Consider the following 24,095-nt stretch of genomic DNA (forward strand, 5'->3'; position numbering starts at 1 on the left):
AGTGCCAATGATTTTAAACTGTCGGGAGTTCGTTAACTGTGAACAGTTCTGTGCGTAGTGTGGAACCGTTCTGATACGATATTAAGTGAGGGGCTGACGTTTGTGCAATCCGCAGTCTGCATTCAAGATAAGTTGGATTTTCTGTTTCATGATGATATGCATTTTGTTCACTGGAGAAATGCGGGTGCTTCTAAGCGTCAACATCGCCGTGAGTCTTGTCAGGTTTGTTAACGCCTCAGTGCTTGCATACATGAAACATATATACTGATTATCTCATCATTGCCGCCAACTTAAGATCGCTGAAGTGATCGATGTCCTTTTTTTTTTTCATTTTAAAATATCCTGGATAGCGTTGATTTGTAGCAACAAATGTACCGTAAACATGTTCAGTATACTCCCAGGCCTCAATTGCATTGTGCCAAAAAGATGCAATGAAAGGGCGCGGGATGTCGGCACGCTGCGAAAATCAGCTACGCGGCAGACCGAGGCATAACAATAATTGCGTACTCGAGATCACTTACAGACACCTCTCGAAAGACTGCCCTCTGTTGGCAGCTGTGGTATCCCTGCACAATGGCGGACCACGACTGCAAAGTGACGGCACGCTTTACGCATTTGGTTGGATTAGAAAGACAGAAACACACCCACAGAAAAAGGTGACGAGAGCGGTGACGTTGCACTTTCGACGTTGTTTGATTTGCTCGTCGGCTACTAGCGCCGGCCGCGTTCCGACGTTCGCCATCCCCTATGGAATGACCCGCACGCGTTTCACGATGTCAGTTGTTCCGCCATAGTGCAGTGGTTCTGACCTTCTAATAATCGGCACGGGACTTTCGAAAGGTGTCTCTATTTAGGATCACCCGGTGAGCACGAAAAGTTTCAGCCAAGGGAAGTCACGAGCGCGAATGGGGCAGTAGAGTGTGGCAGGGCGAACGCGGCCATTTATAGAAACCCGATGGAAAGTCCAGACAGATCGGTGGTGAAGATGAGGGCAGCCCCAGCCGTACTGCTCCTCGCACGATATACACCGCAGACAGGGTGACAAATTATCTGCACAAACGCTCCAAGCATATTCGAGGCAAGTTTACCTCATACATATGTCTGCTTCCAACATGTCTGCATACAGTTTTTGCACGACCAATGTGAACGCCATACAATACGCCTCGGACAGTGTCTCTAGACTATCTTTTGTGAACGATGTACAGTGGAATCCCGTTAATTCAAACTCTCTTAATTCATTCTGGCGGATAATTCAAACTAACATGCAGGTCCCGTCTTTTGAGTTTCTAGGAAGGAAACTGCCGGTAATTCGAACTTTGCGTTATTCAAACAGAGTTTCCCCTCGAATTCAAATTCGAGGGGAAACTAACGACGGCTCGAGTTCTCAGGGCGCTGGCTGGGACGAGTGAGGGCGAGACCCTAGAAGGTTCGCGAGAGTTTCGAGACTTGGTCGGTGCTATCGAGGAGAAAGGAGGTGAAGGGGGGAGTGCGGCAGTCTGCGCTGTAACACCCCGTCGCCGCTTACGACGAGAGAACACTGGCGCCATCTGTCGAGTTGCGCTGGATCAATTCCGATCTGCGTATATATTATGCGCCATTTCTTTCACCGTGTGCTTCAGACGATTCTGACGATATTATAAGAGACAATTGCTCACGATAGTGCAAAAATTTGATCACCTCGCAAATAAAGCATTATAGATGGCACCAGTGTGTCCTATCGTCGTAAGGCGGTTGCAAGGGATCGCTCTCAAATGCAAATATGCGAACCGGCCTTTAAGGTGCCGGTATTGAGTGACTTACTACGATGGTTACTTCGAGCTATCCAGCTTTGGCGTCACGCTCAATCGTGGGTATGTGCAAGTTCGTAGAGCTGTTAAGTTTTACTCACGAATGCTAGTCAGCCGGTTGCGAGAGTGGTATTGCACAACTATCAAAGCCTCTGCTGACGCAAATATACGGGGAAAAGAAAGAAAGAGGCAATGAGACTCAAGGTAGACTCTGAATCTCAGCTTGTAATATCCATCCATAGCTAGACGACGTGTGTGCCAATAGACAATATGTCAGTATCCCACTAGTCCGGGTACCTTTTCGCTGTTCAATTATAAAAATTGTAAAACGTGAAAAAAAATGCTGTAAAAAAAGTTTATATCAACGTAGCAAAAACTAGTCAGTTTAGTGGGTAGGAATTCGGTCACCTATGCAGAAGGCAAAATTGCCATAGCAACCTTATTCTTTTATCATATGTTCGTGGTTAACCTTTTCACAATATTACCCCAGACTGCCAAACAGATGAAGTATGTAAAGACATGACGGACATGTGAAACAGCCTGCCCAATGCAATTTACTATAGTGCTTAACTATGGTATGATACACACAATCCACTATGTCGGTGCTCATAGCAGTATTTGACATACATTTAACCAATTCAGATTACCCTCTCAAAGTTAGTGTGGTACATGCCACAAACACCTTTTCATCTGACCAAACTGCATGCCATCTCCCCATGTAGCTGATTTTTGCAGCCAAGTGACCTCCTGTGATGCCGTTCCAGAAATTGTTTCCTTATGATGGGTCCATTGCGCAGTCAGGGCATACCATATGTTTACAAGTCTGCATTACTCTCCAAAGCACAGCAACAGTTGCAAATTATAGTAACTACATGCAGATGCTTGTTTTTTCAGAAGTATGTATATAATAGAACAGTTTGCATGCATCTGTCATGTTGAAAAATACATATCCAAAACCATGATAATGTGGCAAGAATAAAACCTCAATTTTCTTAATATAATTTCCATAGCCATGGCAAACATTAACATAAATTATAGAGGAGTGTAGGGCGCAAACACATATCAATAGCATTGATAATCGAGTTTTAAAATATCATATATGTCAAAGTACTCAAACGGGTATTCATGTTTGCTAGCTACTTAAGAAACCAGAATATCATGCTGTGTAGTTTGTACCCCTACCACACAAAATTGAGTTTATGCCATGTGAATATTGTTCCTTGGAGAAAACTAAGTGTTCAAATTACAGAAACAGATGAAGAGCCAAGCCTTTTCGTCAAGGAAGCCATCAAATGAATGCAAAACCTTGACTTCTTCACTTCAACCAAGTCCAAAAAATACTATCTTTGGCAAAGTTTCAAGGAATTGCCAGATATGAAGTTATCTGTTTTGCAAAACAGGTTTCATTGAGCCGCATTGCTGGTGAAGTTACTCAGAGCGGTTCCGCACCAGATATAATAAAAAAATGTGGTAAAATTTCTTGTCAAGTTTTAATGTGTCTCCGAATCGGCACCCCGTTTGTACAAGACACTTGGTTGACAGCGCTCGCAGCGAAAAGCCTGTTCACATATAACTTTAGAAATTAAGTTCAGGACAATGATCATGTCGACTACAAGCAGTGCAGTCTCTAAAATTAATAGTAATAGTATCATAGTGTGGTACTCCCCCCCCCCCCTCCCTAACTATCCTTTCCTACATTAAAAAACTCTTTCTTCTCTGCAGAGCCTACAAGCAATGCAGAAAAAAGCACTCAACTATAAATTCAAGGTGACATTTGCAAATGGGTCCACGATTCCTTTAAGATTAGCAAACCAGACGTCTGGGAATAACTGAAGAGTGTCATGCTGCTACATACTCACAATATATAAGATTAATATTTTGCCTATCTGTTACTTCGCATTAACTTTGTGCTGTTGCTCCTAGCTATCCATTTCTCAGCATCTATCCAGCAAAAAGGGTATGGAGGCAGGAGGTGCATCTTGTAATGAGAGGCATTTTTATTCAAGACTTAATGGTACTTACAATTTATCACGGTGACTTTTGCATAGCTCACAACAAACACCAATGAGTCTTATTGCTGTCCGATCAACAACCAACCGACCAAAGGCTACAGAATGCACAACTGTGCCACTGAACAAAAACCAGTATCTTGAAACACTCAGAATAGTACCTCAAGGTACAGAACTATTGACATGGTTTTTAGTCACACCTCAAACTCCAAGCAACAGCTTTAACACGAAAGCTGCGAGCCAACAAAGCACTGTTTTTGTAAAGAGCAAAGATCATGGTTCATTGTCATGCTGATTTCAAGTAGTTTCTTGAAGGTTGAATAACATTGGTATTGCTCTTGCATATAAACAGACACATGAAGCTTTGTTGCAGGGCAAATCCAATTTAGACTGCTATGTCAGCGAATCACATCATGGCACAGGCTGAACTGGGCACTGCATTTTAGAAGTTCCTGCATAGGTTCAGGTGGATGAGAGTGCATGTTTTGCACAAAAAAATATATTCACAGTAGCCCAAAGAAGAATGCCCTTTCTAAAGCAGACACTTGTACTGTGTTTTTAACTGTTTACTCAGAGAAATGTCTCAGCCATGAAAGCATCAACCATACTAAGAGAGACTGTCTGCAGGAGACAAAGGGCCTTGCTGACATTACAGTCCACCTGGGGTCAATTATTGTTCAAACAAAGTTTCCAGTAAAAAAATAACAACAAGAAACAGTAATTTATTATTTATTACACTGCCATCTGCTGGTTGCCTAATGCCTATTAACGTTCTGCAGTCCAGAAACAATTTCCGGGGGTGTAAAAGCATTTCAATGCAGTTAGGCCAAAGCACATGATATTTGAGAATGCCTGTTGGACTCGGATTTACACCAGTGCTGGAGTCTCACCGCAAGACGTCGGGGAAAAAACAAAAGTCAGCAGCTCATCCAATTAAGCCATTAAAAAAAGTAATTACACCATGTGCACCCCACATACTTTTCTAAAGACCAGGTCTGTCATGGCACAGATGATAGCACAAAACAGCAGAAACCCCTTATGCAAATATCCTACTGTACTACTGCAAAATGTTTAACACATGACTTCACTAGTACCAGCAGTCAATGAAAGTGACAAACACAGGACATCTGCAAAAATCTCGACCAGTCAACATGGACCCAAATATGAATTTGTTTACTAAAGATGACAATATGGAATTATACTAAGGACTCTATGATGTACGGGCACATGTGAAATAGTGTCACAGACTAGTTTAACCTTGGCTGTTACATGTTGTGTCACACATGATATGATGAAGGAACAGTAAAAGACCTAGAAGGACCTTTATTACCTGTCCTGCTCTGTAAATGGCTGATTCGGGAGGTGTAAGGACAGTCTTTGCTATCACAGACAGGCAGGTTTTTTTGCCTCCATGCGTGAGGGTTCGGATGTAAAATCGGTCAAAACTGCGGAAGACACAGCCATACACGCAATCTAAAGGCAAGTGTTCGTAACTCTGTTTGCGGTTTCATGTTACCGAGTTTCTAAATGCGGCACTTTGAGACGGAGCCAAAATCTCCTCCTAATTGAACTGGCCTGCAGATTTGCTTCAATATGGTTAAAGCATCTTTTGTAGTACCCAGAAATAGATAGAATGCTGCATATGAAGAGCTGCCAATAGTGTGAGACTACTCATTCATAAAATTTTAAACACCGGTCAGTCAGGCAAGGGTACTTCGAGACACATACAAGGTGTTAAACATAGGTCTAATAAATAGAGCATATGTTGCACCCAAACACTTCACACAAACATGAGAGAAGAAGAACCAGAAAAACCATTAAACATATACAAACTATGCATGATGGCACGTACAGAACTTTATAAATATGCCATATTCACCACAAAGACCACATCTGACTAGACAACTTGTTAGTACAATTGAAGGAATATCAATTTCCACCTCAATCTCCTCTCCAAAGATCAAGCACAAGGTTTGGATGCACACAGCACATCAGACCCAACAAACGAAATTGTCATTGTCACAAGAGTACTGCTCATAGGCAGTATTGCAGTTCGGCATCAAAAGACAGCCCTAAACATAATGAGTATATTGCATGACCAACTAATTAGTCAGGAGTGGCAGTTACTGTTATGACCACCAGAAAACCGGAAAAGATGTCAGAGCCCTTGGGTTATGTCTAGGACGTTATCCCAATCAGGTGGCGATTGAATCTAAACAGGTTTCGTGAAGTCCTTAAATAAACACCACTTTCTTTATTAGACACACAGGATATAAATGTACATAGAATTAAAATGTGACCTACGACAGCTGCTAGACATGCTAAAAACCTTTGCTCTTCAAAAGTTACTGTCATGGTGCCAGAAAAAAAAAAGTTGGATGCAGTGCGGTCACAAGACATTGCATAGGGCTGGCACCTATAGTTATTTTAATTTAAAGACCTAATTTAAGCTCTAGGGGGCGAGTAACTTAGCGAGCGATAGCACTTGAACACAAGAGAATGAACTAGCAGCAGCCTTTAACGGCTGGTGTGCCTCGAGGGCCAGCAGAGAGATATGGCAAGTGAAGCAGCCTACAGCAACTGAGCATTTAAAATGCTCAGTCCCTGCAAGAAAATATTTTGCTCGAAAGGTCAAAACTGACCAAAAAATGTCAACAAATATGGCCCAAATGACAATAATTTTTCTTATATTTTGCTTTGTTCAGGTAATCCAGAACTAAAGAATGAAACAAAAACAAGTAAGGATCGAATGTCAATGCAGCCAGAGCCACAAATATATGTCTGTGCTCCACTGGAGATCAATGGCACAGTACAGTATAATTATCAAGGGTCTATAGCTTGAGAAGGTATACACATTTCCCTCGATTTCTAACTGCAGGTCACACTTATACGTTTGCGTGTCTATGATAGAAATATAGATGAAATCATATTTATGCTTACCTCAAATAAAACAAGCAGGATACAATTATGCAACGATCGTAAGCTGAGCCATTAGTGAAATCCAGCTACAACAAAGTTTCTAACAATACCTCTGTCGTAAACAAACCCATAATATTGCACCCCCATCTTCTGGTATGAATGCCCGCTAGCGTCAAACACAGGATCAATGGTTGTCCAGTGTCTTGCAAGAAAGTAGTCTGCAAACACTTCATCGGACAATTAAAAAAACATCATTCAACAAAAGAACAACTTGACGACCGAGACAACCTGTCACAGTGAGTGGGTGAACAATAAAACAACTTTATATAAAATCGTGCAAATATTCTCACTGCCACAGGAAAAAACAAAAACCCTTGGATTTGCAAATAACTCTTCCTTTTACAGCACCCAAATAATGTCAAAGTTAATATACTACACTCAGCCTTCCTCTGTATGTGTCACTTATGCCCGTCTGCTTTGTTTCATGAGTGCTCAATCCTTAAAGTCTCAAAATGACAGGTGGCAAGGTCAGAAACGTTGCAGCCAGTTTTGACAAGACAATGCACTTTAGCAAAAAAATTCCTCCATAAAAATCTAAAATTAAAATCAGCAACAACCCACGAGAGATGTCAGAGGTGACAAAAACACACATCTTCCAACCTCTCTAGTAAAACAGCTGCCATAGCATTTCGGACAGACATTTTTTTTTTTTTTTTGCCATCAACAAACTAGTATTACAGGTTGAGTGCCGTGAGCGGCTAACAAAATTACTAAAAATACCCTTCCCAGGGCAAAACCCTGTAGAGCAAAGCAAATTGATTGAGTCAAAGACCAGAAATAGGTCATGACAGTGAACAGTGCAAAGTGCCCAGTGCAGTTAGAGTGTATTTTTTGCATGAACAATGTTTGCTGCAATGGTTACCTCAACAATGCCAGCTTGGTTTCAAACAAAGCTGCTGGAATGCATTAAAGTATGATGCGAGTTACGCAAAAAAATAAGCTAGAGTGATGTCTCGAAAGTCAAGCTACCCTCGACGTGTTTACGTCTCACCCCAAGCATTCTGTTTGCATGTGAAGTTGAGGGGTTGGACAATCTACCGGTCAGTCAGCAAGAATGCCAAACTTTGCCGGGATACATATCCCACTTTCGTTTGAATTTTCAGCAAACCTTTTAGGATTCTTCCAGAGTCCCTTTCAGGATTTCTCAGGATTGTGCCAATGACTCTTATAGACCAGGGCCAGGCGAACCCGGGTTTATGGGTTGCACCACCCCACCCAAAAAATGTTCTGTGTCCGCACGCATCTTTCTCACTTCTGCCGCCGTTACACTTCTATTCCCTTGTGTGCCATAATGGCATGTCATTCCTATTGCAATTTTTAGCATGTCCTTAGCTCTCGAGTCTCAACTTCGTATGGGATGTGTCACAGCCGTTTGCTTGAAAACCATGGCATCCAGGATAAATGAAGAACCGAAGGCAAAATACCCTTTCGAAGAAACCGTCATGCGTTTTTGTTGAAAGTTCTTTCTTATACAGAAAGTTTCTCGGGGACTGGAGCTACTCTGGCTCTTGGTCTATAAATTGTAATGCCATAAATAAGTACACTGTCCACTCATGACTGCTATTTTTAACTCAATATTGGGGGTCTTTCCAACGTCTATGACCACAATTATATTAGTCAAAGTTCAAAAAGGAGTCATTTGACTACTCTTTGAATTTAATAATGTTACTGTTTCCTTACCTCAAACATTCTTTAAGGGCGATGGTGGGACCCCTTCAAGACACTTAAGGTTGCCTGTCCCTAGTACCCTAGAAGAGGCTCAATGCACCTCACACAAATCTTGCACTTAACACTTAGATTGTTTTGAATAGTTTGGCAGATGCAGCAAGCCCACTTTGTACAACCGTCCATCAAAGAAAGTCCCGGCACAGATCCACGGCGTCCTTCTATCCAGAGCATTCAGAGTTAACCTTTTTTAAAAGTTACCCAAAGCCCTTCGTAGCGGGCTCAAATTAATAAACGCCAGTGATCCGAGCTCTACGATTCTCATCGATGTCGCACCTGCGGAACGAATGGCAGCTAAGATTCAGATATCAGTGGCTGTTCCTCGTGGGAAATGAAAGAACTGAGTTGGAACAAACCTTAAAGGGATACTGAACCAAGGAATTTGGTGTCCATAATAAGTGGCGCACGTTCTTTCCACGAGCCAGCAGCCGCCGGTGTGCGCGAGCACAGGCAACAAAAATGACGTCACAGACCTCCATTCGTGGTTGAGATGACAGTGAAATGTATGGGCTTCGGACCAAAGGAGAATAAAGACAAGTTTTTCATCTACACAGTGGTGCCTGGTGTAAAAAGTAAGCAATGAATTGGTCTAACAAGCACGTAATTTTCACTTGTAGAGATGAAAAGCCTGTCTTTATTCTCCTTTAGTCCGAAGCCCATGCATTTCACTGTCATCTCAACCGCGAATGGAGGTCCGTGACGTCATGTTTGTTGCGTGTGCTCGCGCACACCGGCGGCTGCTGGCTGGTGGAAAGAACGTGCGCCACTTATTATGGGCACTAAATTCTTTGGTTCAGTATCCCTTTAAAAGTCTGTACGTGAGCAAGAACAACGAACCAAGTTGAGTTTGGAAAAAAAATTGGTGTTGGCACCACTTGTGACTGCTTGCAACAAGAGAAAACAGGCATGCTGGCAGCATCCATCAAGAAAGCCTGGAACATTTGCGATCTATGTATAACTAGACCAAAAGCTTTGCAGTATTTGCTTATGCGGAGCACAAGCGTCTGCTTCTTGCACAGGGGTAGCGATGATGTCAGAATGCCGAGCTCTTATTGGCTGATCAAAAAAAATAGTGGGTAGCATTGAGGTCTACCCCCTATCCTTTCAAGCCAATCGTTCTGACGTCATCACAACTCCTCCCCAAGAAGCAGACGACTTGCTCTCCGCATAACATTGTCATAATTATTTCAAGCCCGCAGTGAAAGAATGATGCATAAAATTTAGTACATGTATGTGGATCGGAATTGTTCCAGGGCTACCTGATCGCTGGTGCCGTCCGTTATCTCATTGTAGAGCTCCTGTACAGGCTCCCTACAGGAGCCAGAGTTGCGCGTTCATCCTCGGCAAGTGGAAAAAGCGCCGGCTTTCCTGCATGGCCAGGGATTCTTTGCTCGTCACGTGGCTGAATTTGACAAAAAGCTGCGCAACGCGCACCACGCAAGCCACGCGCGCCGAAGTGCATGAAAAACAGGAAAGAAGGAGAAGGCAAAAGCAGAGGTACACACACTAGGGAACGTGCAACACCAGCAAATTGACCGTATCAGTGGATTTCCTGCACGGCGCAAGATTTTTCGCTCCTCACATGAACGATCATGGCGAATAGTGGCGCGACGGCGTGGAAAACCGACGCACAACTTTGGCTCCTGTAGGAAGCCTATACAGGAACTCTATCTCATTATAGGCACCAAGAACCAGTTGCCATGCAGTCAGTCAAACTTGTACACAAATGTGCAAACCAGCAGACTAACCTCATGCTGTCTGAACATACATGCGACAAATTTGACATTTCGCTCGACAAACCTGCTTCCACGACTGTGCCAAAGATGAAGTGGCTCACGGCAAAGAAAAAGGCAAATACGCAAATTCAAGAAGCAGGAGCTACAAGGATGCACCAGGAAACTCTCCGACTAATTCAAAAGGTGGGATGCATAATTGGTCGCCGTTTCGGAAATGCTTGTCACAGAGCCGACCGCAAACACCGAGACAAGGCGCCAAGCGCAATTCTGTCAACTGCGAAGCTTGAAAACCGTGCGCAATATAGCAGGCTTGAGTTGAGGGCGATCTATAGTCCCGCAATAAGTTTCAACACTCCATGTAAACCAATTATTCTGTGCGAATACCAGGTGAGAACACTTTGTGCCAGCACTGATCAAAACTCACCGGGTGGCCAGACTAATCTAGTGACTTGACTCCCCCCCCCACCCTCTTCATTTTCAACGCAGTGCAACATAAGCAAGCCTATTCGCGAAACTTCCCCCAATAAAACCATAGCTTGGTTAAACACAAAACTTATGGCATGAAAAAAGTGAGTTAGAGAGAGCAATGGCAAACAATAAATTTGCTGACTTACTATGTCATTAAAAAAATACGTACAAACCAGTTGTCACTGATGAGAGGTGGCGGCACTGGGGTCACTATGGCAATGGTGATGAACATTGACAATCACCTATGGCAGAAAACACCCCATTTTTTGACAAGCCGTAAAGGAAGATCAAATGCGGTAACGTAAGCGGCTCCATCTCTGAGCAGCACCTTCCAAGTAGGATATTACGACCAGCGCGTAACGGGTCCTCATGACCGGTATCGGACGTACCGTTATGGCCGGAACAGAAGGAGCGCTTATGGCACAGGCAACCTGCCGCGTAACAAATACCTACGTCCTTGTGGCCAGTACAGCACGGAACATTACAATCAATACATGAGTTGCCATGACAGGTATGAGGCAGGCCATCGTGACTAGCACGTAATGACTCGATGTGGCAGGTACTAGACAGCCACGATGGCCGCCACGTGATGGGTCCCCATGGCCGGTATGAAACGAGTCTCTTGTGCACGACACACAATGACTTGGAAAAAGAGTCGATACAGTTGGCGCATAATCAATCAACGTCTGTAAAAAACACTCCGTTACGATCGACACATACGGCCAGCGTTGAACAGGCTATAGTCACTGATCACCGACAGGACGAGAACGACAAAACAGAGTTTCAGTTGCCACGCCTCCAGCGCAAGCTTCCTGCCTTCGATAAAGTTTCGGCGTGTCGGGAGTCTCGAGAGTGCACGCACTGCCGTTCTCACCCTGCCAGCAACTATAATACGACTGCTGCATAACAGGTCACTACCACCGGAGCATACCAAACCATTACGACCTGTAGGCCTAAGGCCCGGCACCTAAAAGGCCCGGCACCTAGAAGGCCTGACACCTAAAAGGCCCACACCAGAACGCTTGGCGTTCCGGCGCAGGAGCGTCAGGAAATGCCGGGGGGATTACCGGAAGCTCTCCTTGCCCACGATGAGGTTGCCGGATGCGGTGCTGACCTGGCAGTCAAGGTCGATCTGATGCAGCACTTTGCCCCACGTCGAGTGGTCGCGGTCTTTCTCCCGGTAGAACTTGGCCTGCAGGTTGACCAGCAGCTCTCCGACATTGCGGATCTAAGAAAAAGGACGAAACCGACCGAAGGGCGGATTAGGAGGCAGCAGGCACGGGTCGGTGGAATGTGCGAATTCTGTTTGAGGAAACGAGGTTGCACCACTGGCACTGTTTTTTTTTTATGACGATGTCCTTTCAGAACAACTTCAGCTCTTTAGCCCTTTAGTGCCCAATTCGTGTTCTTAACCCCTCCAATGACAGTACCCTAGGGAGCTAATAAACACTCGGAGGCTGATTCGTAGAGGGACCGCCCAATCTCGAGGAGCACAAGGCAGTTCACGGCCCATATTTTGTCAAGTGTCAGCTGTTCCTTCACGCAATTGAAAACATCAGCCAAAAAGCCGCAACAGCAGAAACAGTAAGCATCAAGATTTCAACTCATTAAGAAAGTTAGCATATTTCAAGCCATGTTGTCTAAGTCCCAACCTAACATGAAATTAAAAACTTTGTCACGGAATTAAGTATGCTTACAGGCTATGAATTTCGGAAGTCACATCTCTGTTTCACAAGGGAACGGACATCCTAGCATTGGTTGTTTGCAGCCGTGCCATGGCTTTTGCCTGTCTTTATTGCCACCGCTATGGGGAGCCAAACAGACTGCGAGCTCTCAGATGAGAAAAGAAAAGAAGCACGCACAAAGCCTAATGTTAACCCATGGCAAGACAAAATCTTTTAGGTAGGCACCTAAAAACTCAGTTCTGGATTTACAGTTTTACTCCACGAAATACTGAGCTCAAATTCTGTCAACAACTGAACTGTGTTGCCTAAGAATGTTGTGCCATGGTGGATTTCAGCACAAGTAAATATTCAGCAGCTTTTTGTAGCACTCTCAACCTTTTTTGGACAGAGCACTCTCATAAACATATCTAGAGACGGTACCATGTGCCAACAAAGTTGAGGCATCAGAATTCTTCCATCGTTCTACTCCAAAAGAGCCTTTTTATTTTGAAGAACAGCGCGAATATTACACGGACAAGAAGGAGGAACACACCATTCTAGTGAGCCTTTTCAAATGTGCATGTCATATAGTAGCTGCTGAGTAATTTAACCGAGTCCACCACTGGTCGCATTAAAGGGATGCTGAACCGAAATCTGGATTCCCCAAAACACAACGGCCAAAGCGTGCAACAGGATGCTACAAACACCAAAACTTCCTCATACACCGATATCTCGAACGGATGACCGTATTTTTCAAGAAAAGGAGGCACATTTGGCAGAAATGTTGACGTCATGTTTCTCCGAGAAGGAGAGAGAACGGCCTCGTGTCTTCTCCACCTCGCCGCCTTGAGGGAGCGAAGCGAAGAGAGGAGGGAACAAGGTATCTTGACGTCACGCGCCTCGTCTGCCTGCTTCAATCTCGACCTCTTTTTCCGAAAATACGGCCGTCCATTTGAGATATCGCCTTACGAGTAGTGTTGTAGGGATTGTAGCGTCCCGCCTACATCTCATGCATTGTTTTTTCTGAAATCCAAATTTCGGTTCACCATCCCTTTAAGTCCGTGCTCCGAAGAGCGAGCGTTTGGTGCTCCGTTCATGAAAGAGACAGGAGCGTCGCCAAAGACTGACACTCGACCACGCTCTTCATGCACCAAGTTTTCCTCGGAGCGCGAGTGACTTCTTTTCGCTCCATGGCGTTGCGTAAACAGTAGTCAAACTGCCGCACCTTTTCAAATGAATGGTATTTAATCCAGCAGGTAAAAACGATTTGATATGCACAGCAGTTAGCGTTCCGGAAAAGGGTTGTTTCGTGCATCTTGCCTGAAAGTGAATTCATCTATCGAACGGTAGCGTGCCGGTAGCACAGTGACAGAAAAGTTGTCGAGATGAGAAGATAGTCGGACTGCTGACCTTTTAGGATGCCTAGTTCACCAAATAAAGATACTTCAATTGGAAAGCCAAAACATCAGTTGGCATTGTAGAAATAGTTTGTTCGTGTATCTCGACTGGAAACCAATTGACGTGCTATCTATTGAACGACGCTAAGCTCAGTCTAGTTGCTGTATGAAACTTGGAGCGTCGAGGTAGGAGTAAAGGAGCAGGGACATAACGCTTACACTTCCCGATCACCTACTCCGACTATGTGTTGGACGCGAGGACTGCGCAAGCATCCGGCGTGAACTCACATCAAAACACACACTTCATGCCCAAGAAATGGCGACCTCCAGTGGAGGTTGATGGGGTTTTGAAAAGAATCTATTCTTTCTACGTTCTACCTTTTTGTACCATCATTCTTCAGCCTGCTTGTCTCAGACATGCTGGAAGACTCCAGATCAGCTTAGTCTTCCCCTACTCACACATTAAATGCACTACTACCACCATTACTGATGCAGTACGCATTTTCACCGCTTCAATCCGGCGATGTGAACAGCAACAGAGAGTACTCAGAAAGTATTTACATTTCCACATGTCCTGTCGTTCTTTCTTCGAGCCAAGATCGACGTCAAGTTAAAAATTCTCTTTTCAGGTGTGCTTCAGGTCACCCTGGTCTGCACTCACCTGAAGCACAAGAGGAATTTTGTCTCGCTTGCCGTGCTTCGTGACAGTCATCCCCAGGCTAGACCAGGTCAGGCAGTAGGTGGAGGAACCGAGATCACGAGACTTCTCCTTGGGGGAGAAGTGGGAACCCATCAGGGCCACCTGGCTGCAGAACCATCGTCAGACGTGGGAAAAGAAAAACAAAAAATGGCTTGAAACATGCCTTGGCACTACTGACAGTTGCAACACAATATAGGATACAACAACTGCTTGCTCTTCTACCTTCTACAGAAAAAAAAAAGTTACTTTTGCACATTCTGAGGGGTGGCTCCAACTGAACGATGGCCGTTTTCAGTTTTATATTTCTCGTCTTAAAGAGCACCAAAAGAGAGCCCACCACTGGAATTGGAGTCGGGCAATTTGTGCACTGGGTCAAGCATTTGAATTCGGACGAGAGTAGAGTCCACTCCTATGACAACTTAGGTGGCAAATGAATAAAAAGATTTTCTATTTTTGCTTTCAGACAAAATTGTCACGACTAGAAACAGCAGAGGCATGTAAAACTGAAAAGAAACTTTTAACGAGGTGAATTTACGCTATAAATTAAGATAAATTAAAACAAAAAATAACCATACATTAGTTGTGATGGCGACAAAAGAATGAGTTTTCCGAAGTGGCTCATCACCGCTACCATTATGCATGTGATACACATTCAGGAATGTTTTGAGTCAGAGCAAATGGTGACAGCCAAGAATGGGCTAGAAACTTGGAGGAGTTTCTAGCCCAAAGAAATAACCAGGTCGAGCAGGGTTCAAACCCAGTTCCTGCGTGTGATAGCTTTGCCCAAGGCTAACTCCACTATGCACGCAAGAATATGATTTTCATGGTGTCGAGGGAAGCTGAGGTAGGCATCAGTGGTCAAAATGCCAACCCATTTCATTTATTTATTACACCTTTAAAAGTGCCTATAGGGCTTGCATAAAAAGAAGCATATACAGCTAACAAATTCAAAGGTTGAAAAAAAAAAAACACAGGGTTACATATATAAAAGAAGAGAGTTTATTTTGTGCCTGTCAACAGCCAAGAGGCATTCACTGTGGTAGCATTTGTCTTATAGAAACAAAAATAAAACAGCATCGCTGCCAGAGGCATAGTCAAGGAATACATGCCACAACACATCCTGGGGAATCAAATGTTTAAGTAAATGCGTCATTCCGTAAAAATATCAAATATAAATATCAAAGGTACTAAGTACTAAGGATTGTGGCAAGTTCAACTCTGAAGCCACAAAATTGTTGAATGATGATTTTTTTTTTTTTTTTAATTGTTTCGAGTACATTTTCTTACCTTGTTTAATTTTTTTAAGTACACCGCGGGTAAGCCCCCTTCCTTCCCCTCCCCTCTCCCCCCCCGACAATACTCCACCTTATTTAGCCTCCTCAAGAGTCGCCCATCTTTCAGGATATTACAGTACGAAAGGTTTGCTTCTTCACACCTTAACACTCCTGCCCTGGCCTACCCAGAAGAAAAACACTGCAAACTATAGTCAAATGAACATTCTTCTCTTACTTCTCACTCACATAACCTATATGTGGTTAAAGCTGACCTCCCCTGCCATTCCTCTGCCCCTAAAGGGATACTTCAACGAAATTTGAAATATTCCCGTCGTGTTAAAAAATAGGTTGAATATGATCCACAATATCCGTAAATGACAATCACACGTTTGTATTTTGAGCCGGGTGGCTGTATTTTTCGTTATAAACGGCCCACTCTGGCAAGCGCTCGGAGAAGGCCCAGCGGAGACCACGTGACATCCAACGCAATCGTGACGTAGGTCGTCTCAGGAAGAGCAAAGCTACGGCGAGGCTGACGTCGAGAGGATGGCCTAGTCGTTCCAGCCACCGAAGCGGCTGCTTTTGTACGAATTTTGAGTGACGGGTTAATCTTCTGTAATCTTGTAGGGGGACAATAGCGACTTCTGCGACACACAAAAGGCATTCTCGGGAAGAGGGGAGTTTCTCCTCCCCCTCTTCTTTCGTCGTGGCCGGAGACGAGACAACCTCCGTCACTAGCTGTCAAGGTTCCCAGACAGGCATTACAAGCGAGGTGTTAGCGACATCCACCAGGTGCTCTTTGCTAATCGTTTAATTCGTTTTAAAATTCCTTTTCGTGACTTTTTTTAACAAGATATTGGTATGTTCGATGTGATGCTGCTCCTTTGAACACATATAGACCAAAAAATGAGCACCGAAATTTCGTTGTAGTATCCCTTTAAATCTCTGCCTCAGTTACCGCTTATCCTTCCAAGGTTATCAGAGCTTCAAACAAGCTTTGCCCACATTGCAGCAAGCCAGAGTCACCAGGATTGCTGTTATTTCATGTGTCCTTTAACAAACTGAACTTTAAGTAAATCGTTGCACCATGAAGAACTCCTTTTCTGGTCCGCACACTCAGCTGGTAACACTGAGATCATTACCGAAGAAAAAAAAAAGATTTTAGAAAAGAAAAAAAAAGTTAACCAAAACGTACCTGTTTTTCTGAACTTGGGACCGCCCTATATGTATCTTTTTCTTAATCCAGGCTAAGTCTCTCATGCTAACCACTATATGGAGTTAAATATTTAATGCTCATTGCTCCTCCACTTGACTGTTATTGCAAACATTATGCACGCACAAATAAGAGAATATCACGAATGCATGCTCACTCCAACGTCTGCGGCGGCCGAAAACATACTGTCAGGACGTAGGCCGTCTCAACGTTCAACTTGAGAGTGCTCTCAGATCCAAATCGCGTGCCATCCACCTGAAATATTCAGTTCGTCAACGTTAGCCTGCACATTGAAATCACACAAAACAGTAGCATGCTCCAGACTAAACAGAGAGACAAATGTTTAGCAAGACAACACAAAATATCGAGCAGGTGATAGCTGCGTCACAATTTAGGAGGCACACTTGCTTTCACCGTATACATACCTTAGTGGATGCACAGACTGATATATCTTTAAATTGTAATCTCAACTTAGTGGGTCACAAATTTAATTTGCCTCACTGCGTGCCTTACAAGTTTCTACACAAATGCAACTACACAATAAACAATTCTTTTTTTTTTTTTTTGTCTAAGAAGATTAGGATGATTGATGCTGCCTCACTTCATTGTTTCATCAAAATAAATGACCCCACAGCCAAGAATGATATTTCTGTACTTAGCTTGACACACATTCATAGGGAAGTACTGTAAAATACCTGAGAAGTGCCCCCCCAACTTGTAATGAAAACTGGGTTCCTCTAGACATGGGCGTGTGTACGGTCAAATCAAGCGCTTAACCCATTCGCTACCAAAGCCAGCGAATCGCCAGGTGTGCTGTCAGGGGCCATACTGCCAAAGCCGGCGATTTGCCGGTCTGCATGAATTTCTGTTTTAAAGAGCCATTCATAGATGGCGCGCTATGTAGACTTGAGGTAGTGCAGTTAGATACATTGCCAACAGATGGCGAGGGTCGTTCTGTCCACTGTGTTTGTTTGAGCTTGTTCTTTTGTGTGTCGTCTTTCCCACTCGATCGCTGCCTGCTTGGAGAAGATGGCAGCGTCCAGTGTGCGGTGTGGCCTATCTGACGATGAAATCGTAGATATCCTCTTCGACAGCGATGATAACGGGACGTCTGGTCAGGATAGTGAGTTTTTGGAGCCTTCTGTCGACGACGGGAGCGATTCCGACAGCACTTCTGAGTCCGAATCAGGACAAGAGTGCACTGGTTGTGCGAGGCCTAAGCGACCGAGGATGGAGTGCTTCAAGATCTTTCATCCAAGGAAGAATCTGTGAGGGCCTATTGATCGAAAGACTTCAACGAACATCTTAAGCATGTAAATAAACATGTTTTCTGCACTGAGTTTTACTGTAAAACCTTATTATACAAGCAAAACAGTTATGCCTAGTGTGGCCGTTTTAGGGGGAAATGTGCGGTACGGACGGCCCGGCAGTGCGCGACGCAAGCGGGAGCGAATGGGTTAACGTGTAATTTACAGAATTCCTAAGTTTGTAGAATTCCCAAGTGGGCACTTGAACGAAGTGGGCGCTTGCGCGGTATTTCATGCTAATGTTTTTATTTAGGTATCCTTAATTCTTGATTCACATGACCACATGTAATGAAGCCATAAATACAAATATTTAGTCAGTCTTGTTGAAAAAATACAACTTCAAAAACCTAATGTGTATGGTTCACGAAATCGACAGTACAAGGAGTTCTAGAGTGCCATTCAGTTGTAATAGAAAGCCGTATAAATAAGCCAATGACCGGAGTGCGGTGGAACTTTTCGCAAAGGTGTCTTTAGGGGGTCCATTTATCATACTAAAACTTCATAAGTGCAGTTTCTTGGAAAAAAAATGCAAGAGAAGGAATACTTTACATATTCATGCAATGGGAAGAAAAGGAAACGAATTATCTGGTTGACGCTCTTACTCGCATATATGATACCACATATCTGCTGAACTTGCCTTAGGAGTTCATTTCCAAGAAGCTTTCGAGGTTTCATACCGTGCAGTGCCATATATGAGTAGCAGCGTCAGCCCGACGGATCGCTTCTGTTTTTGTTTTTTTCCACGCATAGGAAATAACAAGTTTTTTCCTTTTCTTGTGTTTTTTCTAGAAACCTACAAAAACAAAAAAATATGAGCTTGACAAATGCACTATGTAAAGACACATTTGTGCAAAGCTTTGTTGCACCATACTCGTTGGATTAATTATATGAATTTTATGACCAACTAGACTCCTGGAACTTTCTGTATAATGAAATAAATCAACACATCTGTGCAAAGCTTTGTTGCACCATACTCATTGGCTTAATTATATGAATTTTCTGACCGACTGACACCTGGAACTTCCTGTATAATAAAATAAATCAACACATCTGTGCAAAGCTTTCTGGCACCATACTCATTGGCTTAATTATATGAATTTTCTGACCCGACTGACCCCTGGAACTTTCTGTATAATAAAATAAATCAACACATCTGTGCAAAGCTTTGTTGCACCATACTCATTGGCTTAATTATATGAATTTTCTGACCGACTGACACCTGGAACTTCCTGTATAATAAAATAAATCAACACATCTGTGCAAAGCTTTCTGGCACCATACTCATTGGCTTAATTATATGAATTTTCTGACCCGACTGACCCCTGGAACTTTCTGTATAATAAAATAAATCAACACATCTGTGCAAAGCTTTGTTGCACCATACTCATTGGCTTAATTATATGAATTTTCTGACCGACTGACCCCTGGAACTTTCTGTATAATAAAATAAATCATCACATCTGTGCAAAGCTTTGTTGCACCACACTCATTGGCTTAATTATATGAATTTTCTGACCGACTGACCCCTGGAACTTTCCGTATAATAAAATAAATCAACACATCTGTGCAAAGCTCTGTTGCACCATACTCATTGGCTTAATTATATGAATTTTCTGACCGACTGACCCCTGGAACTTTCCGTATAATAAAATAAATCAACACATCTGTGCAAAGCTTTGTTGCACCACACTCATTGGCTTAATTATATGAATTTTCTGACCGACTGACCCCTGGAACTTTCCGTATAATAAAATAAATCAACACATCTGTGCAAAGCTCTGTTGCACCATACTCATTGGCTTAATTATATGAATTTTATGACCGACTAGACCCTTGGAACTTCCTGTACAATAAAATAAATCACAGTATCCATTGAAAATTTTCAAGCTTACAGAAAAAAAAAGGTGGATGCTTTGAAAGTCATAAGACACACTCTGTATTCTGAGTTACTCAACAGATATATATATATATATATATATGTATATTTATACAGAGACGGGCAAAATACATGCAAATATGTATTGAAATACAAAATACTTCGTCAAAAATGTATTTAATTACAAATCTAATTACATTTCCAAAAAAGCATTTAAGTACAAGATGCAAATACAAACAAATGTATTTAGTCTCCTCCAAATACTTTTCCAAATGCATTCCTCAAAATTTGCATCAGCGACTTCAGGGCACCTGCAACGGGTTTCTGGGTATCTCATTTTAATTTTGCATCGCACACTCGAAAGTTAGTGTGCAAGGCTCTAGTAACGTAATAGAAATATAATTAAAAAAATTTAATCAGCTTGGATGTAATAGGTGAAAAAACTACAGAGCTTCAAGCAGCTTTTTTTGTCGATTACATTTTGGTATAGACCAACAAAGAACTGAGACGACCAAGACGCGCAGCACTAGCCAGAGAATTTTTTATTGTTGCAACTCGCACCAGTTACGAAAATGTGGACGACCCGCACATTTAGAATGTTCCAGGCAAAAATATGGATGGAAATCAGGGCTGGAAAGCATCACAAGTTGTCACAGGCCCTTATTTAGCCAGTCTGCCCGTGAACGTCGATTTCGTCACTATTCTTGCCCTGGACTAGCACCGTAATCACAAAGTCACTAAACGCTTGTGCTTGATTGAGAGACACCGCGTTCGGTGCAGAACGTAGTTTTCTTCCTGCTCTGGACATGTCTTAGGATGAGCTAAATGAGTCGTGACAATAAATTTGAGGGATGTATTTTCGCCCCCAAAAATGTATTTAATTACAATTGTATTTGTATTTTTTTGTACAAATTAGTTTTAGTATTTAAATACACATGTCAAATACATTACCCAATTTGTAATTAAATACAAATGCAAAATACACAAAGTATTTGAAATACGTATTTCAAATACTTGAATATATATATATATATATATATACATTTTTTTTTTACAGTAATATTGTCACTAATCGAGGGTTCTGTAGCAACATTTCTATGTGAGAAAAATCTCATTGGCAAATAAAGCATTTTCCGCAGGGTAGCAAAATCCTTCCCACCACCCTCCCACTTTTTCCTTCTCCCACTGCTATCATGAAATTCGGGTAGGGGAGGGGGCGGGGGACTTTTTTTGTTGCTCCAACTTGGGGTTGGATAAGATGGTTGCTTATCCCAGCTTATCAAGCCCCAAGATGCAGAAACCCCCCCCTCTCCCCCCCCCTCATGATAGCAGTGGGAGAGGAAAAATGGGATGGGGGTGAGAAGGATTTTCATGCCTCGTGAAAAAACTTTTTGTAGGTCGGGCTTTAACCAATCATGAGACAATTCACAAGTGTTTGAAAAAACCTGCTCGACATATGCTTTATCAGGCGGCTCATTATTGTTGTAAAAATTTATATATGATAAATGAAGTTATGTTTTATGCTCCATTTACACACGTCTTGATTGTATGCTTCTTTGTATGCTGTCCATAACTTGTCTATGAAATTAGCAACAAGATTACACGATCAAAAAATTGTCAATTAAATGTCCTTCAATTAACGGCAAGTTTACATTTGACTGGGTTTCTCGGAGAGTTTTCCGGTCTTTCAGAGAAGGGCAAATGATGCGTATGCAGGTGCGGCTCGACAGGGCTGCCTTAACAAGTGTCACTGTTGGCAAATGGTACCGAAGAAAACTGATGGACACAAATCCCATCAGGACAGGTGCAGCTGCAGGACATATGGAACTGACAGACCTATTTCAGTGAGAGCTGGAAGTGTAAACAAAAATCAAGCTTTTCTCTATTTTAATGCATAAATGAATGTGCAGAACCATCAAATGCAGCATATATTTTATAGTCTATCAAAGGTAAAATTTAGTACTAGTTAGCCAAACTGTCTTATAGCTCCATTAAAGGCACTTCAGTTATGGTAATGTGTGCAAATAAGACATAAACCTGTTCAGCAGATCTATTTGCTTTCCTTGCGCACACACAAGAGTATGTAAACAGATAAAAAAGACAACAATAAAAAATATAGAAAGCGCTCTATAACCTCCAATTACTTCGTTATACCTGAAAGCCGTCTGCTAAAAGTTCAAAGCAGACAGCGGCTCCGGTCAGCCGCAGCAGACGACGCAATTTTCCCGCTTATCAACCGAGAAGGTTATTTCGGATTTATTTATCGCGCCAAAACTTTACCAACCGTATGTTTGCACTGTGTGTACAGTCGGAATGCAGACTCTACAATGGTGGTAGTAATTAGAATGAAATGTTTGAACGTGGAGGCGACTCAACCTTGTCTCCTTTCCGCTTGACATACGCTAGGATCGAGTTACAACACAGCCAACAGTCGTCGGTGTACACACTTGTTTTTCAACCGTCCCGAATACACTTACATGCCGGCAAAGAGATACACGCATTAACCCAGCGTACTTCGGTACCCCAAGTGATCCCAGCTTCAATAGCCGGCGGTCAAGAACCGTACCCGCAAATGCAACGTACTTGAAGCAGCCGACATGGTGTCGTTTCTCAACCGGTTCTGCTACCAACGCACTGCGTTGGATCGATAACGAAAAGCCGTCAATTGCGACGTCAATGGTGTTTTCCAAAGCCAGTGAACACTTAAGACGATCCCAAAATCAACAACCGACCTCTGAGCTTCGTCGGCTGGTGGAAGTTTCCCCCCGCATCTACGCGCGAACTTCGTACCCGTCATGAGCCAATAACGCACGAAGGAGTGCAACGAAGGTGATGCGCGCTACGTGCAGTCATGCAGCGATTCAAATCGTCGCTGCGATCCCTCCTGTTTTGCATGCTCGCCGCTCGCGTGACTGGGGCGTTTTCGAGCTCGAGAACAAGCGAGCACCGTAGCTTCAGATCACCGGCGGCGTTCAGTGGAGAAGCGCACCTACCTTGTAGTGCACATCGTTGTCGTTGTTCCCTTCTCGCTGAAGAGACAAAACTGTCTTGAAGCTGCGACATGCGTCGTCACCCATCGGGTTCTTTTCCGGGGGGCCGAGACGGACGGACGAACGATCGAAGGTGTTGAATATGACAGAAGATGTTTATTATTTCTCTATTTGCTTTCACTACTTCGGAGCAGCCGCTAGAGGTACGATAAGAAGAGGTGCGAATGGAACTGGTGCTGCTCTCTGGTGGCTGCGGAGCGAAACCAGGACGAATACGCTGTGCGCGATGCGATCGAGAGAGATCTCGGCTGTCTCGGCCAACGTTAGCGGCGTGGCGGTCGTTTTCGGTCGGCGTCGGCTGCGTCGGCGGCGCAGCGCCGGATAATCGGCGGCATAGGTGCGCGGCGTGCCTGGGGTTAGAGAGGTTAGAACCGCTGGAATTGATTTTTGGTTTGGTTGTTTTTGGTCGGGGGCGGAGGCTTCGGTGTCAGCGTGCTGCCATTTTGCGTCGGCAACGTCCAAGTGTCGGGAAATCTAAAATTCAAGAGGCCGTTGCGACATACCATTAAAGCTAAAACGCCAAAAATAAAACTTATGGCCATAATTCTGATTTTTTTTTCTTCTATATTTAGCGTAGTGACAATGGTTGACTGATTGGAGTAAACTTGCCATTCCACCGCAACAAAGAACGAAAAACGGGCGGTTTCAAAACAGGGATCCACTTTTTTCAGTAATGTTATTTCGGTTCGCAGGATATGGGACATTAAACTTTCTGCGGGGTATCGGATAATAATATAGAACAAAATACGCTTCGTATTTTGTAAAATGACCGGTTTGACTAATTTATCTAAGACAGTGTGTCATTGCGTCCTGAAGATTGTATTGTATTTAAAGAAATATGACGGATGTATGGGGAAAAAAGCGTTTCTTTCAACGCAAAAAGAAGAAAAAAAATATAATGGCCAAACAT

General features: G+C 43.2%; 1 protein-coding gene across 1 annotated transcript; it reads right to left on the reverse strand.

The window, feature by feature from the left end:
* Window positions 1-9,274: 9,274 nt before the first annotated feature.
* On the reverse strand, window positions 9,275-23,273 carry LOC115330541 (CB1 cannabinoid receptor-interacting protein 1). The gene is made up of 4 exons (XM_029992400.4): window positions 23,129-23,273; window positions 17,110-17,207; window positions 14,427-14,571; window positions 9,275-11,932 (listed from the first exon to the last, which is right to left on the reverse strand). The coding sequence occupies exons 1-4, from the start codon at window positions 23,210-23,212 to the stop codon at window positions 11,768-11,770; spliced, it is 492 nt and encodes a 163-aa protein (XP_029848260.2). The 5' UTR covers window positions 23,213-23,273; the 3' UTR covers window positions 9,275-11,767.
* Window positions 23,274-24,095: the final 822 nt, after the last annotated feature.

This window comes from Ixodes scapularis, unplaced genomic scaffold (genome assembly GCF_016920785.2).
Source record: "Ixodes scapularis isolate PalLabHiFi unplaced genomic scaffold, ASM1692078v2 PGA_scaffold4__175_contigs__length_147842914, whole genome shotgun sequence".
Taxonomy (NCBI): domain Eukaryota; kingdom Metazoa; phylum Arthropoda; class Arachnida; order Ixodida; family Ixodidae; genus Ixodes; species Ixodes scapularis.